Source organism: Nannospalax galili, unplaced genomic scaffold (genome assembly GCF_000622305.1).
Source record: "Nannospalax galili isolate Female #2095 unplaced genomic scaffold, S.galili_v1.0 scaffold1387, whole genome shotgun sequence".
NCBI lineage: Eukaryota > Metazoa > Chordata > Mammalia > Rodentia > Spalacidae > Nannospalax > Nannospalax galili.
The window spans coordinates 1,489,294-1,503,333 of NW_008355976.1; the positions used below are offsets into that span (position 1 = coordinate 1,489,294).

The 14,040-nt window shown below is 41.9% G+C and overlaps 1 protein-coding gene across 1 annotated transcript; it reads right to left on the bottom strand.

Moving 5' to 3' along the window:
- Positions 1–11,539: 11,539 nt before the first annotated feature.
- Positions 11,540–12,757, bottom strand: LOC103750842 (olfactory receptor 51E2). The gene has a single exon (XM_008854124.1). It carries the CDS (start codon positions 12,723–12,725, stop codon positions 11,754–11,756), a length of 972 nt encoding a protein of 323 aa, XP_008852346.1. The 5' UTR covers positions 12,726–12,757; the 3' UTR covers positions 11,540–11,753.
- Positions 12,758–14,040: the final 1,283 nt, after the last annotated feature.

The following is a 14,040-nucleotide window of genomic DNA, read 5'->3' on the forward strand; positions in this document are numbered from 1 at the left end:
GGCCAAAATGTCAAAAGTATTTGGGAGCTCTTATCTAATCCCTAAAAGATTTTAGGGTTACCTCTTCAGAGGGGGAATGTTAAAGTAGAAAATAGCCCCATTAAAAGAAAGAAAGGAAATAAAGAAAGAAAGAAAGAAAGAAAGAAAGAAAGAAAAAAGAGTACACAAAGTTGTCAGAAAAAAGTGATAGGGAGATATGGGAGGTGTTGGAGGGGAGGGAGTGGGTGTGGATGCTCTCAAAACACCTTATATGATCAAAACACCTTTATCCTCAATAAAGTTTTTTTTAAACTTTAAAAAAGAAGTGAGGAGGTTTAAAATATGGTGGTTGTGTAAGAAATAATTGCAAAGAAGGTGTGCCTTCTTCCCTGGTAGAAGGTAGATTACTTTCTGGAGGAGTTATGTACGCAGTTATAGATAATCTAGAGGTACCAGGCAAATGGAAGAACAATATTGATAGGGGCAACTTGAAGGAATGTGAAACTACCCAGGTCTCTTTTCCCTCCTTTGTTCATAGGGTCCTAGAAATCAGGTTTATTCTGCATCAACTGCTGGGCATGCTAGTCCCTCCCGGCTAGAATAACGAGACCAGGAATTGCTATGGAGAAATGCCAGTGTAGATGAGACAGCTGTGGTGATGAGCTAGTGCTCAGATGGAATGAGGACCACACATCTTATTTACGTCCTCACTTGAAATAATATGAGGTCCATCTCTCCTGGAAATATAGTGTGTTTCCGGTTCCTATCTGAACTGTGAACCCCAGGACCCTGGGAAAACAGCCTCTGTCAGCCTTCTTTTTTGCATAGGCCTACTGTTTCCAGTTTCAGAAGATTTCTCATTCTTTTGCTTTGTACCAGCCTCCCTCACACTTATATCACCATCTGAGGTTGAGATGCCAGCAGCCACCAATGTGTGAAGAAAAGGGTATGCTGGGGCCCAAGTACTCACTCTGGCTGTTGTTCTAGGTTGTCCTGACACATCATGCAGGAACCCAGGATGTCTGCATTGGAGGGACTGAGACTTATCTCACTGCACAGGGTAACTTGGCAGCTGTGTCTGTCTCCAGGGAAAATCGGAGTCACAGAGGACTCACTCTACTTACGTACTTAGGGAATGGGAAAGCTGGAGCTGGCTTTGAAATCATGGGCAAAGTGTTTATAGGAATTAAATCATAAGAAAGGGACTCATAGACTCCACAACATCTCATCAAATTTAACTTATCTTCAGAGAATGTCAGCATTTACAGATTCTGAATTTGAAATCCTTCCAGGAAAATATTCCTTAAGCCTCCTATTGGGACAGAGCACAGGATGAGTTCTATAGAAGTTCCTTGATTTTGCTTAGGGTATGGATAAGAAGCAATGGATTTGGGAGTCCAGTGGTGGTCTAATCCAGTATAAGAAAACCAGGGAAAGCTTAGGAGAAATTGGACAGGGAACAGACTTTTCAACAACCCAGACGACATTAAGCTCTCAGATCTCATTCTGAAATGACCAGAAATGAGGTCTTGAATCTCTTAATTGATTCTGCCCACACTCCTACCCTGGGACTGACATAACAAATCAAGCAAATTCAGTACTGAAAAAACTTAAAAAATCCCATGAATCACAAGCCAGTCATAGTTTGATTCAAATTCTTCACTCTATACAACATAAAAACTTCATCTCCAAACTATCTCAGTTGTTAGAGAACGTTTGGCACAGCTTGTTCTCAGGTCTTTGCTAAATCACATGGGGCTGTGAACTGCTTCACATGGAAACACTAGGCTCATTCTGATCTTGGATTTGTCTGCTTTTTTACTTTATAATACAATATTTTCATTAATTCTTTGAGAATGTCATGCAGTGCATTTTGGTCCTACTGACCTCTGTCCACTCCTTGCAGAGACCCCTCACTTCCCCACTCCCTCTATTGTAGTTAAACCTAAAGAGCCTAATTTATTCATGTTGTCTTTTTTTTTTTTTACTATTTTAGTATCATGTACATTTTTTTTAATTTTTATTTTTATTGAATTTTTGTGCATTTTATATAATACATCTTAATCATATGTAGGCTCCTTCCCCTATCTGCAGCTCCCATAGCCCCCCACCAGATTTCCTGAATTCTATAATATATGCTAAGGCATGTTAAGTCAAATTTGTGTCCCCAGATGTCCTTTTGTGTGAGTTCATCACTGGAGCCTGGTCAGCCTATCTAGCATCACTCCCTTAAAGACCAACTCCCCCTCACCCAGCAGTGATCAGCTGACAATAGTTCCTCAGCTAAGGCTGAGGCTTCTTACCCATTTTCCCAGTTCTATGCTGGGTTTGAGTTATTTGTCTGGTTCGAATTTGCATGGGTCTTGTACATGCTGTCACCATTGCTGTAAGTTCATTGAGCAAGTTCCCAGGAGCCTGGAAATCTCTGTTTCCTTGTGGTCATCTACCACCTCTGGCTCTTGAAATTTTTCTGCCCTCTCTTCTGCAATGGTCCCTGAGCCCTGGCTTGCAGAGGTTTAATATAGGAGTCCTGTCCAGGGATACACACTCTGCAGTTTCTTATTCTCTACATTTTGGTTATTTGTGGCCTTTTGTGTTCATTGCTCTGTTTCATGAGGAAGCTTCATTGATGAGAGCTGAGAGATGCATTAATAGTTTCTCTACCCCCTGTTCTGCTATGTTCCGTAAGCCTTAGGTGAAGAAGCTCCATCGAAGATGTGTCACTTAGAGATCAGCATCTCACAGACACTTATTCTCTGCATTTGACCAGCTGTGGGACTCTGTAAGAGTCTTTTTTTGCCATTCTCATGTAATGTAGTTTTATGGCATGTACATTTCCTCCCCTGTCCACACCTCCACCCACTGTCCCCCTGCCCAATTTAATGTACTCTCATATATATGTGAGAGTACATTATACATACATGCATATATATGTGTGTATATGGTATGGCCTATAGAGTCTGATTTGTGTCCCCAAAGTCCTTCAGTGTGGGTCCATCCACTGGGCCCACCAAGAGTCCCATTCCTATAAGACACTGTCTTTCCCCCTCCCAGCAGCCATCAATTGTCAAAAATTCCTCAAGTTGCACTGAGATTTCTTACTCACTTCCCCTGTCTATGCTGGGATTTTTGTCTGGTTTAAGCTTGCATAGGACTTCTTGGGAGAACCTGGGGGAGCACAGCCTGTGGACTGGCAGTAAAGGTCTCTCCCAGTGTGGGAACTCATCTCGTCGTTTCACACCTCTGTAGACTCCCTTCACTTTCCTCAATTTACTTTATTCAACACCAAAGTGGTTTCAGTTTAAATATCAATTGCTTTCTCCTTTCTTAGTAGTGTTATTGTACTTTGTAAAGCTCTCTATGAACCATTGTGGGCTCAATATTAAACATTCACTCTACTATTCTCATTTATTTATTTTTACATTTCCTTCCTGAAGTCTATCATTGAATGACATTAAGAAATGGATATGTATACTGGGCCTGGAGAGATGGCTCAGTGGTTAAGAGCACTGGTTACTCTTGCAGAGGACTCAGGTTCAGTTCTCAACACCCACATGGTGGCTAACAACAGTCTGTAAGTCCAGTTCCAGGGGATCCGATGACCTCTTCTGACCTCCATGGGCTTTGCAGGCAATAAGCTTATATACATAAAATTAAATAAAATAATAAATGAAATATTTTTAAAAGAAATAAATGGTGTAATTGTAAATGTGCTTGAAAATGTCATAATGAAACTCATTATTATGTATAATTAATCTATGCTATTTTTTAAAGGAAAAGAGGAAGAAATGAATACTGGGCATGAACTATGGCATAAGCCAGGAGAACTGGTGATGATTATTGTTGGAAATAATTCCAAATATGTGAAATGAAGCCGGTAAATCTGGTTGTAAATATATGCTAAGTGCAAACCTTCTCCTCCAGTAATAAAAACAGCACAGGGAAATAGCTATTCCAAACAATAATAATGCTCTCTTATTTCTAATTAACCCAGTCTGAGATAAATGGTGTGTGCTCAGAGGTGGGGGCACGTGAAATTACCGAGGATAAGATGGCTTTGTTCTAAGGCAAGCTCTCAAGGGGCACCGACTACCTAAACTGTTGCCCTCCACTGACCAGGCCAACATAAACATGGCTGGGAAAAGGGCAGTGTTTTTCTGGTTATCAGTCCCCAGAGACTCTGTTTTGCTGGGAAAGACACTTTTACTATAGTGACCGTTTTCCTGAGAGTCCCAGTTTCAGTGGTCTCTCACAGAAGGAACAGCCTGAGGCCACCTGTGAGCTGACTAGGCTTCCCAAGTACACAGGAAGCCCTCCCAGGTAATGTGAACTCTGTCCAATTTTGTTCTTCAATGCTGTGACAAAACACTCTGACCACTACCAGCTTGGGGAGGAAAGAGTTTATTTATCTTACATTTCCTGGGTCACAGTTCATCAGGGAGCCCAAGGTAGGAACTCAGGGCAGGAAACTGGAGGTAGGAGCTGGGGCGCAGGCCATGGAGAAATGCTGCTTACTGGCTTGCTCCCCTGGCCCCTGCTCAGCCTGCTTTCTTATACAACACAGGCCCACCTACCCAGGGGTGGTACCACCCACAGTGGGCTGGGTCCTCCCACATCACTCATCAAGAAGATGCCCCTCAGACATGGCCACAGGGCAGTCCAATAGAGGAAATTCCCCAATTGAGGCTCCCTCAACCCAGGTGTGTCAAGTTGATGCTAAAGCTATCCAGCACAAAAACAAAAAGGCAAATACTCTCCCAGGACCCTGGTTTTTGTGACAAAGCTACAGCAAAGGCCATTGCCTCTGCCTTTAATTTGCCACATTTTGAAATACACATTTTTCAGGGACAGGTTTGGAAACTGGTCTGTTGCCTTTCTGTTTTATTTTTTCATACAGTATCTGAACATGAGTGCATATGTATACCTGAAGGCTATATAACAAGAAACAGTACCAGACAAGAGAACTGCCCCCTTTTCAAATTGTTGGCCAGGGTAGTACAAGAGACTCCCCAAATTACACAGGCTATTGCCACAGTCCTTGATTAAAGCTGAAGGTAAGACTCTATTGCTGAAGATGGGCCATATTTCAGACATAGGACTTGGAACTATGGAGCTGGAACTATTAACTTCCTATCTCCAGTGCATATGTCCATCACTTCAATCCCTTTTCAATCTCATTGAAATCTCATCTCCTTTATCTACTGTCTTCTTTCCCTTTCCCATTCTTCAACTTCAATGCTTGTATTAGAAGGAGGAAGGGAAGTGGGGAAGGGGTGGGGAAGGAAGGAGGGGGGGGAGGAAGACCAAGAAGTCCTGTTCTTACATTCCAAAGTCTCAGTCTAAGGTCACCAAATGAGTAGCACTCAGGCGACTGAGACAGGAGGCGGGCTGCATAAGGAGACCCTGTTCAAAAAAGAAGAGCAAATCTGTGTGTCTGTAGCTGGCTTTCCATGGCTTCAATGATATGTGTTCCTACTTCTTTGACCTCATCCTTATGAAACAAATTTTGACCTGTTCCCTTTCTATAGTAACATGACAAGCATCTGCTGAGCTCATACCATGTACCGAATACTGTGCCAAATGTTGCCCAGGGATATCGCGTCAAATTCTCACAAAAGCCCTGAGAGGCAGATGTGATCATTATTCCTGGGAAACAGAAAGGAGCCTCATAGAGTGAACTGACCTGATGTCACACAACAGCTGCTCTTTCAATTGGGCACAGCCTCCTTTTAGAGAGCCTGCGAATACCTCCTGTGATGGAAAATCCCCAGTCTCTGGGAGCAGTTCTGAGGTTTTGGAATGAGCCATAATTGGTAGGAACAGAGCATAGGAGATCAAGTTGAGAGATGCCATATTTGGGCAAAAACAGGTGTGGCCAGGCCTTTGGAAAAGGCCTGGTTCTCAAATAGGCTAGAGGGCAATTTCCACGGAGTGCCAAGAATCAGTACTGCAGGCCCTTTGGGGTAGTCTGAGGCTTCTTAATGATATTAATAGAATATCATATATGAAATGTGGCAGGAATTAACTATATTGTTCAATCACAATGCTCCACTAGAGAGATCATCTGAATTAGGGAAAGTCATCCACCTAGTGGCAGAACAGGAAATACAGGTCAAAGCTCCCAAATCCCAACACAGGGCTCTATCCTCTCTCAGTGTGAGAGCCAGTACAGGTTACACCTGTGGTTTTGCTCACATTCTCCTTAGGCTTTCTCTAATGGAGTATAATATGGGATACAAGAGTAGACAATTTTGTTTTTATTATTTTTTATTTTTCAATTGATTAATTTTGAGACAGAGTCTCTTATAATCCAGGTTGGCCTCAGACTCACTATGCAGTTTAGGAAGACCTTGAACTATGGGTACTCTTTCCTCCACCTCCAAAGTGCTGGGATTACAAGCATGTGCTTCCATACCCAGCTTCTCTCTAAAACAATTCAAAAGCCTATGATTGACAATGCTGTAGTGTGTGTTTAAAACTTTGTCAAGGCAAGATCTTATGCCAAACGCTCTGACCACAGAAGGAGAGCAGCAAGAGGGAAGAAGGAAACTCTTGAAGGTGCTGGAGGCTTTTACCCTGTTGATGGAGGTGACAATGTCAAGAGTGTATACTGACATTAATTTGTGAGCACTGTCTATGGCTCTTTGTGTTTCAACCACACACAAATAAGGAGGCAACGAAAACACATCTTATGTTACCAACATGCATGACCCTCACCCTGGAAAACAGGTGAAGGAAAGGAACCTCACAGAGAGGGAACTGACCTGAGCATTTGTGACAGCGGGGACAGATTGGTGTCACTTCTGTTATCCCCTTTCCTTTCAGGAGCTTTGTGGAATCTTTGAAAGGCAGTGATCTGGCACTGCACTTGTGTCTGAACCCTTCTTGAGGTGTGAAGGACAGGTGTTACGCTGCCATCTACATTTTAGATGGAGAAATAGAGGTCAGAGGTGGAAATGACGTATCTAAAATACCTCTGGCAGAAGTCACTTCCCAAACCCCTTCATCACTTACATAGATCAGTCCATGCCTGCCTGTTCAGTCTACAGTTACCAAGTACAGTAAAGAGAAGTATGGAAGAGGACGCTGGGACTTCAGAAGGACCTGGCTTCAAGTCTGGACTCTGCCGTTTACTACTGAGCAACTTGGAGAAGAGTGTATAACTGATTTCTTTTTGCCTCCTTTTCTACTTTGACAAATGGTCCTTTCAAATGCTGTCCTACTTTGTTTTTTCATTGCTGTGACAAAATACTCTGACCACTACCAACCTACCAACTTGGGAAGGAAAGGGTTTATTTATCTTACATCCCCCAGGTCACAGTTCATCAGGGAGCCCAAGGTAGGAACTCAGGGCAGGAAACTGGAGGTAGGAGCTGGAGCACAGGCCGTGGAGGAACACTGCTTACTGGCTTGCTCCCCTGGCCCCTGCTCAGCCTGCCTTCTTATGCAGCACAGGCCCACCTGCCCAGGGGTGGCACCACCCACAGTGGGCTGGGCCCTCCCACACCACTCATTAAGAAGATGCCCCACTGACATGGCCACAGGCCAGTCCAATAGAGGAAATTCCCCAGTTGAGGCTCCCTCAACCCAGGTATGTCAAGATGACACTAAAGCTATCCAGCACAAATGCTTTTGAGAACTATGTAAGGAAGATACTACTATAGGAAAGGATCAGAGCAAGCCCTCAGTAAGTAGTACTTTTAAGTATAATGAAGAAAAATCAACTCATGGATTCTCAAACCTTTACCTCCTTCCTTTAACTCAGGTAGAGCATCTGTGTTCGTTCCATGTTACACTTTGGTCCACCTCTTACTTCACCTGTAGGTGTGACAGATACTTTTATTCATTCTGTTTTTTACCTCAAGTAGGTACTCTTGATATTTTTCTGCTTTAAAGCTTTTATTTTCAAAGCTTACACTGAAAGTATCAAGAGGTTAAAGCCCCAGTGTCAAAATTCAATAATAAAAGTTGATGGATGAACACCTCAGCCCACCCTTTGGCTAGACAATTCCCCATGCATATTTTAAAGAAGTACCAGGCGGTTCAAGCATCCATTTATAGTAGTGACCTCGGTAACAACCATATTGAATTTTCTGTCTCCTTTTTCACTCTCTTTGCTCTTTCTTTCTGTTTTCTAGAAGCATGTCTGATACTACTGTTACGGGAAACTGAGTCAGGGGACTGGCTAGAAGGCACTAAGAGACTCCTTTGGAGAAATTGGGAAAGTTTATTCACACTAGCAGACTTGAATAGAGTTACCGCTCAAATAACTTGAGCCCTAAGTTGATCCCTTTACAGAGTTTATAAAACCCTCATCGTTACAGCACCCGTGGGTTTACAGCCTCCGTGACTATTAGCATAGATGCTCACGTAACCTAAGACCACTAAAGGAAATTTCTTCTGCAAGCATGTTTGCAGTGGCAGATATGTAGGGCAGGAGTTAAGATAGATAAATATATTTTTTTACAGAGCTTTCTGGCTGTTGCCTTAGCAGGCAAGGCGGTTACACACAGATTTCCCACTAGATAACTGTGATGTTTATTTCTTAACATTGCTTTCTCTGTTTTCGTTTTGATTTCTTTTTCAACACAAATTTTTGTAAGCATTTATAAAACTACTATAAGGTGAGTATTATGTTCTAAGCTATAAAATTACTCATAAGACCATATTAGACACACACACACACACACACACACAATGACATTAGAAGCATGGCTATATTTATTTTCTCCATCACTAATTCATCTAAGTCCTTGTCTTAGACTCTGCTTCCAGCATACTCAGCTCAGTATAGCAAGCATTTCTCACATAAGCCACTGCCTTATGCTTATAGGAATCTAATATATTTATGGACATTACTAAAGACCACCAGGGGAATGCCTATGGTCACACAAAGCTGGATTCATTAACCAGTGACAGCCAAGGAAACCATATCAAAGCATTTACTGTTTGAAAAGGAGAGAGAAATTGTATTTATAATGTGGGGTTCCTGGTGGTTTTCATAAGATGGTTTTAAAGGCAGAGGCTGTTCAGGAATCACATCCTTAGAACACGGGAGTTCATGCAGTTAGAGAACCATCTGGTAACACATGGGCTGAAGAAACTGGTTTTACAACAATTGAACCTTAGAGAGATTGTGATGCCTATTCAAGGCTGGGCTGGTACAGTTAATTTTCTTCATGTTTCACATGTTAACATTTTTCTTTTTTTAAAAAAAGTATTTATTTATTTATTCATTTATTTATTTTTTACATGCATGAGTGTATTGTCTGTATGTGTGTAGGCATACCTGTGTGGTGCAATGCCTGTGGAGGTCAGAAGAAGGTGTCAGATTCCCTGAAACTGCAGTTATGGATGGCTGTTAGCTGCCATGTGGGTGCTGGGAATTGAACCAGGTTCCTCTACAAGAGCAGTCAGTACTCTTAACTGCTGAGCCCTCTCTCCGGTCCCACATGTTAACAGTTTTCATTGTCTCTCTGTCAATTCTTGGTTCTCCATTCATGTTTAGCTGCCCACAGGAACATTTCCCTTCCCCTTTTAACTTTCTAGGTCTCTGTTAGGAATTGTCAGGCACGATGTATGGATGGGTTAGGTATGTAGATAGACAGACAGACATGTGCATAATGCAGAGAAAATGGGACTTAAATTAAGGAATTGGATTGCATGATTATAGATGCTAGTCAATCCCAGTTTTTAGGGTCAGCTGCCAGCAGGCATTCCAAGGAAGAAACAAGGAAAAACAGTGCCAGTATCACAGTTTGGTCCTCGAGCTGTCTGTACGTGCTGCGGAATTTCTTCTTGTTTTTCTTCAGTCCTCAATTGATTGAGTAAGGCTGGTCAAGAGGACATTCTGCTTTATTCAAAGCGCACTGATTTAAATGTTAACGTCACTCAAAAACACACCATTGTGAAAACATCTAGAAAAATATTTGTGAGATTATCTAGAGGTCATGGCCCAGCTAAGCTGATATATGTCAGCCATCACAGCGTCATTTGATTTTTGTCTCATATCCGTGATTACCACTTTATTACTCCAAATCAGAGAGATCTTGCTAAACTATTGTCTGATAGTCACAGAAAGATCTATGACGTTCATTTGTATTTCTTCCCCATTTTTCCATTTTGACTTTGGAAATGAAGCTTATTATAAGGTTGTAATTAGGAAAAATGCTGAGAAAATGTGTGACTTAACCAAGTGTGTACGATGACAGAAAATCTTGCTGTTCCCCTGCTATCTCACCAGTGTAAAAGGGACTTGAAGGCTGTAAAACCATAGGCCTGTTGTAAACTTAATAACAATGCATTATAATTCTGTTACTTCAAACTAAATATCATTCTCTTAGAGCTATTTTTCAAGCCTTAACCATGTGTTTTCTTTAACCCAACGTATCTAAAAAGAAATAGCTTTACCACATTCTTGATATAAAATTGACAATAAAATATTTTATATCATTTTAATGGTTTTTTATTGTGGTGGATATAGTTCACGAATTTTACCACTTTAACCATGAAGTATACACTAAGCATATTAATATTATTCTACAGTTATTACTACTATACGTTTCCAGATCAGTTTCCTCATTCTGCTCAACACAACAGAAATATCCTATCATGAAATAAGTTCATTCAACATTCCTACAGTTGTACAAACCTTGTCTGTCAGGCCCTTGTGCTGATGGTAAAGAAGACTGGAGAATTTCTTCCATATTCACACATTATTTTATAGGATTTTACAAAAATAAAAATAGATATAACACTGAAAATCTTAAGACAGAATATTAATTTTGATACCTGCATGAAGACTCAGACAATATCATATGACATAATTTCAAAATATTGGAAAGATACAAAAAACAATAAAAAGAAGAAATAATCAAGACCATGTAAGAGACAAATAGATCCAAACCTTCTTCTTTCATCTGGAGAGAAGTATCTGCCTTGAAGAGCAAGTGAATTGGAGTTCGCCATTTTCAACTCGGCAGCGTTATCTCTTGGCTCAAATACAAAGACGTTCATTTTAGTCCGCAGCAGAGAGAAAACAGGGTTTGTACAGGCAGAGGAAATAAACGGCAGATGTTAAACAGGAAGCAATATAACTTGGTAGTAAAAGTAAGTGCATTCAATTCTCAAATTTAATTTAACTTGGCACAGCACAAACAAGTCACCTCGCTAATGAAAACTTCATTTCTGTCACGTCATGAGGGGCAACCTACCCTAGAAACAGGAAAAGATCACCAAAAATTTGAAAAACAGTTATCATAGAGCCTGGAACATGATAAACATACAAGATTCATTCAAAAGCATTGTTATTTAGGGGTCGGATAAGTTCCCAGGTAGTGAGTAGCAGGCCAGAAATGAGGCAAGGCATAGTTTCCATAAACCGTCAGCTTCGCGTTCCATGTTTTAAAGGTTACACATAACAGCTGAAGAATGTCTTTACAACAAAGAAAGTAGGAACAAAACCAAATCATTGGAAATTTAAACACATTTCAGTGAAGTCACAGGCCTTATTAGATTAGTTTCAGTCACATAGACCTATTATTTTACTTAGTAGTATAAGCATGTCTCATTTTACAACAGTCTTTAAACCACATAATAATTCATTAGAAAGGGTTATTTCACATTATATTCCGGGAAGTAGATGGATCGTACTTTAGTTTACTATGCCAGTCAGGGAAAAGCACTCATGTGCTCACGGGTGACTGGAATTAAGCAAGTGTGATGAAATGACTATATCAAACCAGCTAGGACAAGGGGTAATGGAGTGATAAATGTCATGTGTTTCCTCCAGCCTCTATGTCCTTGTCACAGTTGATCTTGAACATAGCCAGCACTCGTGTTCTGATCTGTTTGGTCTTGGCACCATAGATGATGGGATTGATCACAGGAGGCAGCAGCAGGTAGACATCCCCCATGAGAACGTGTACAATAGGATCTAGGCTCTTTCCAAAGCGGTGCACCACAGAGAGGCCGATGAGTGGCACATAGAAAGCCAGGACCACACCGATGTGTGACACACAGGTCCCAAAGGCTTTAGCTCGCTCGGATTTGGAAGGCAGTTGCAGAACAGTTCGTATAATCAGAAAATAGGACAAGGAGATGAACATGACATCCACACCCATGACCAGAAGAATGGCCGTGAGACCATAGACTACATTGGGCAATGTGTCTGCATAGGCCAACTTCATCACATCCTGGTGCACACAGTAGGAATGGGAGAGCACGTTGGAGTGGCAGAAGGCTAGCCGCTTGATCAGCAGTGGAAGTGGGAAAAAGAAGAGGGTTCCCCGGACCAGAGCAACCACACCAATCTGGGCAGTAACCGTATTGTTGAGAACAGCGGCGTGGCGCAGCGGGTGGCAGATGGCCACGTAACGGTCAAAGGCCATGGCCAGGAGGATGGTGGATTCGATGGCTGAGAGAGCATGGATGAAGAACATCTGTGCAAGACAGGCATCAAAAGTAATCTCCCGAGAGTCAAACCAGAAGAGGGCGAGGATCTTGGGCATGGTGGATGTAGATAAGGCCAGGTCAATGGCTGCCAGCATGCAGAGAAATAGGTACATGGGTGCATGCAGGCTCCGCTCAGTCCTCACGATGAAGACCACGATGCAGTTCCCAAACAATGCCACGGCATACATTGAAAGCAGAGGGAAGCCGAACCAGAAGTGGGCTTCCTCTAGTCCTGGGATGCCAATAAGCACAAAGGTGGCATGTGTGAAGTTGCAGGAGCTCATCACTGGCATTGAGTGGGAGGACCGGAGAGGGTAAGGTCACACTGACAACCTGCTAGGACACAGAGCACAATCAGAGAGTCCCCTGGAAACCTGGGGTGTGAGTGCAGCTTAGCACTCCCTCACATTCATCTCCACCTCCACTTACCCTGTAACCAAATTCATAAGCTGCAAGACCCTCTTTCCAAAGAAAGGACCCGACATCTCAAAATTAGTCTCTACTCTCAAGGTCTAAGTTTTCTAAGTAGAACCTTGAGGAAAAATATTTATACCAAAAATGTAGCTTCCCTGAATTTCCTCGGATTTTCTTCATGCCCTGTGCTATTTTTTTTTCCCGTCTTTTTGAGACAGGGTCTTGCTGCTCCAGCTGGTCTGGAACTCACTATGTAGACCAGGCTAGCCTTGAACTCACAGAGAGCTGCCTGCCTCTGCCTCCCTAATGCTGGGATTAAAGGCATGCAACACTGTGCCTGGCATGCCCTGTACCCTAATTGTCTTTATAGTATTTGCCACTTTTTTTCGTAAAATTACCTTACTGGTATCTCCTTTGACATAAAGCTGTTCTCCCTCCCTTCCTCCGTCTCATCCTTTCTCTCTTCCTCCTTCTTTCCTTCACTTTCTCTTTATTTCTGCTTTCCTTTCTCCTCCATTCTTTCTGTCTCTCCCCACTTCCTTGCTCTTTTATTGAGAAGTATTTACTTATATGACTGACCATGAACAGGGCTATTTGTGAGACTCTGTCAATGCAGATTAGGCTTATTCCCCTTGACCTGTACATGGCTTGTCTGAGGCTGAAGACAACCATACATAAACACACTGTAGAGCTGGAGAGATGGCTCAGCAGTTAAGAACACTGTTCTTGCAGAAGACCCAGGTTCGAATCCCAGCACCCACATGGCAGCTAACAACTGTCCATAACTCCAGTTCCAGGGGATCTGACAGTCTCTTCTGTCCTCCACGGGCATTGCACAATATGGGTGCACTTACCTACATGCAGGCAATACACACATACACATAAAATAAAAATAATAAATAAAATATATATTTTTTTAAAAATTCAAAGAGCACTGTGAAAATGCTAGTATAGAGATACAGTGAGTGCAGGGAAAGGAGAGGGGTGACCAGAGGAGTGTTCTTGTTTTAGTCTTGAAACTTGAGCATAATTAGACAAGATAGAGGTTAGAATAAATGATGTTTCAACTAGGTGAGAATAGGAATTATTTTTCAAATTTTCAGGATTCTAGGTCTTCAGTTCTAGGGTCAGTAAGGGGATAGAGAAACACAACAGCAATTAAGAAAAAAGCTAAAAAGAAAACAAAAGCTAAGA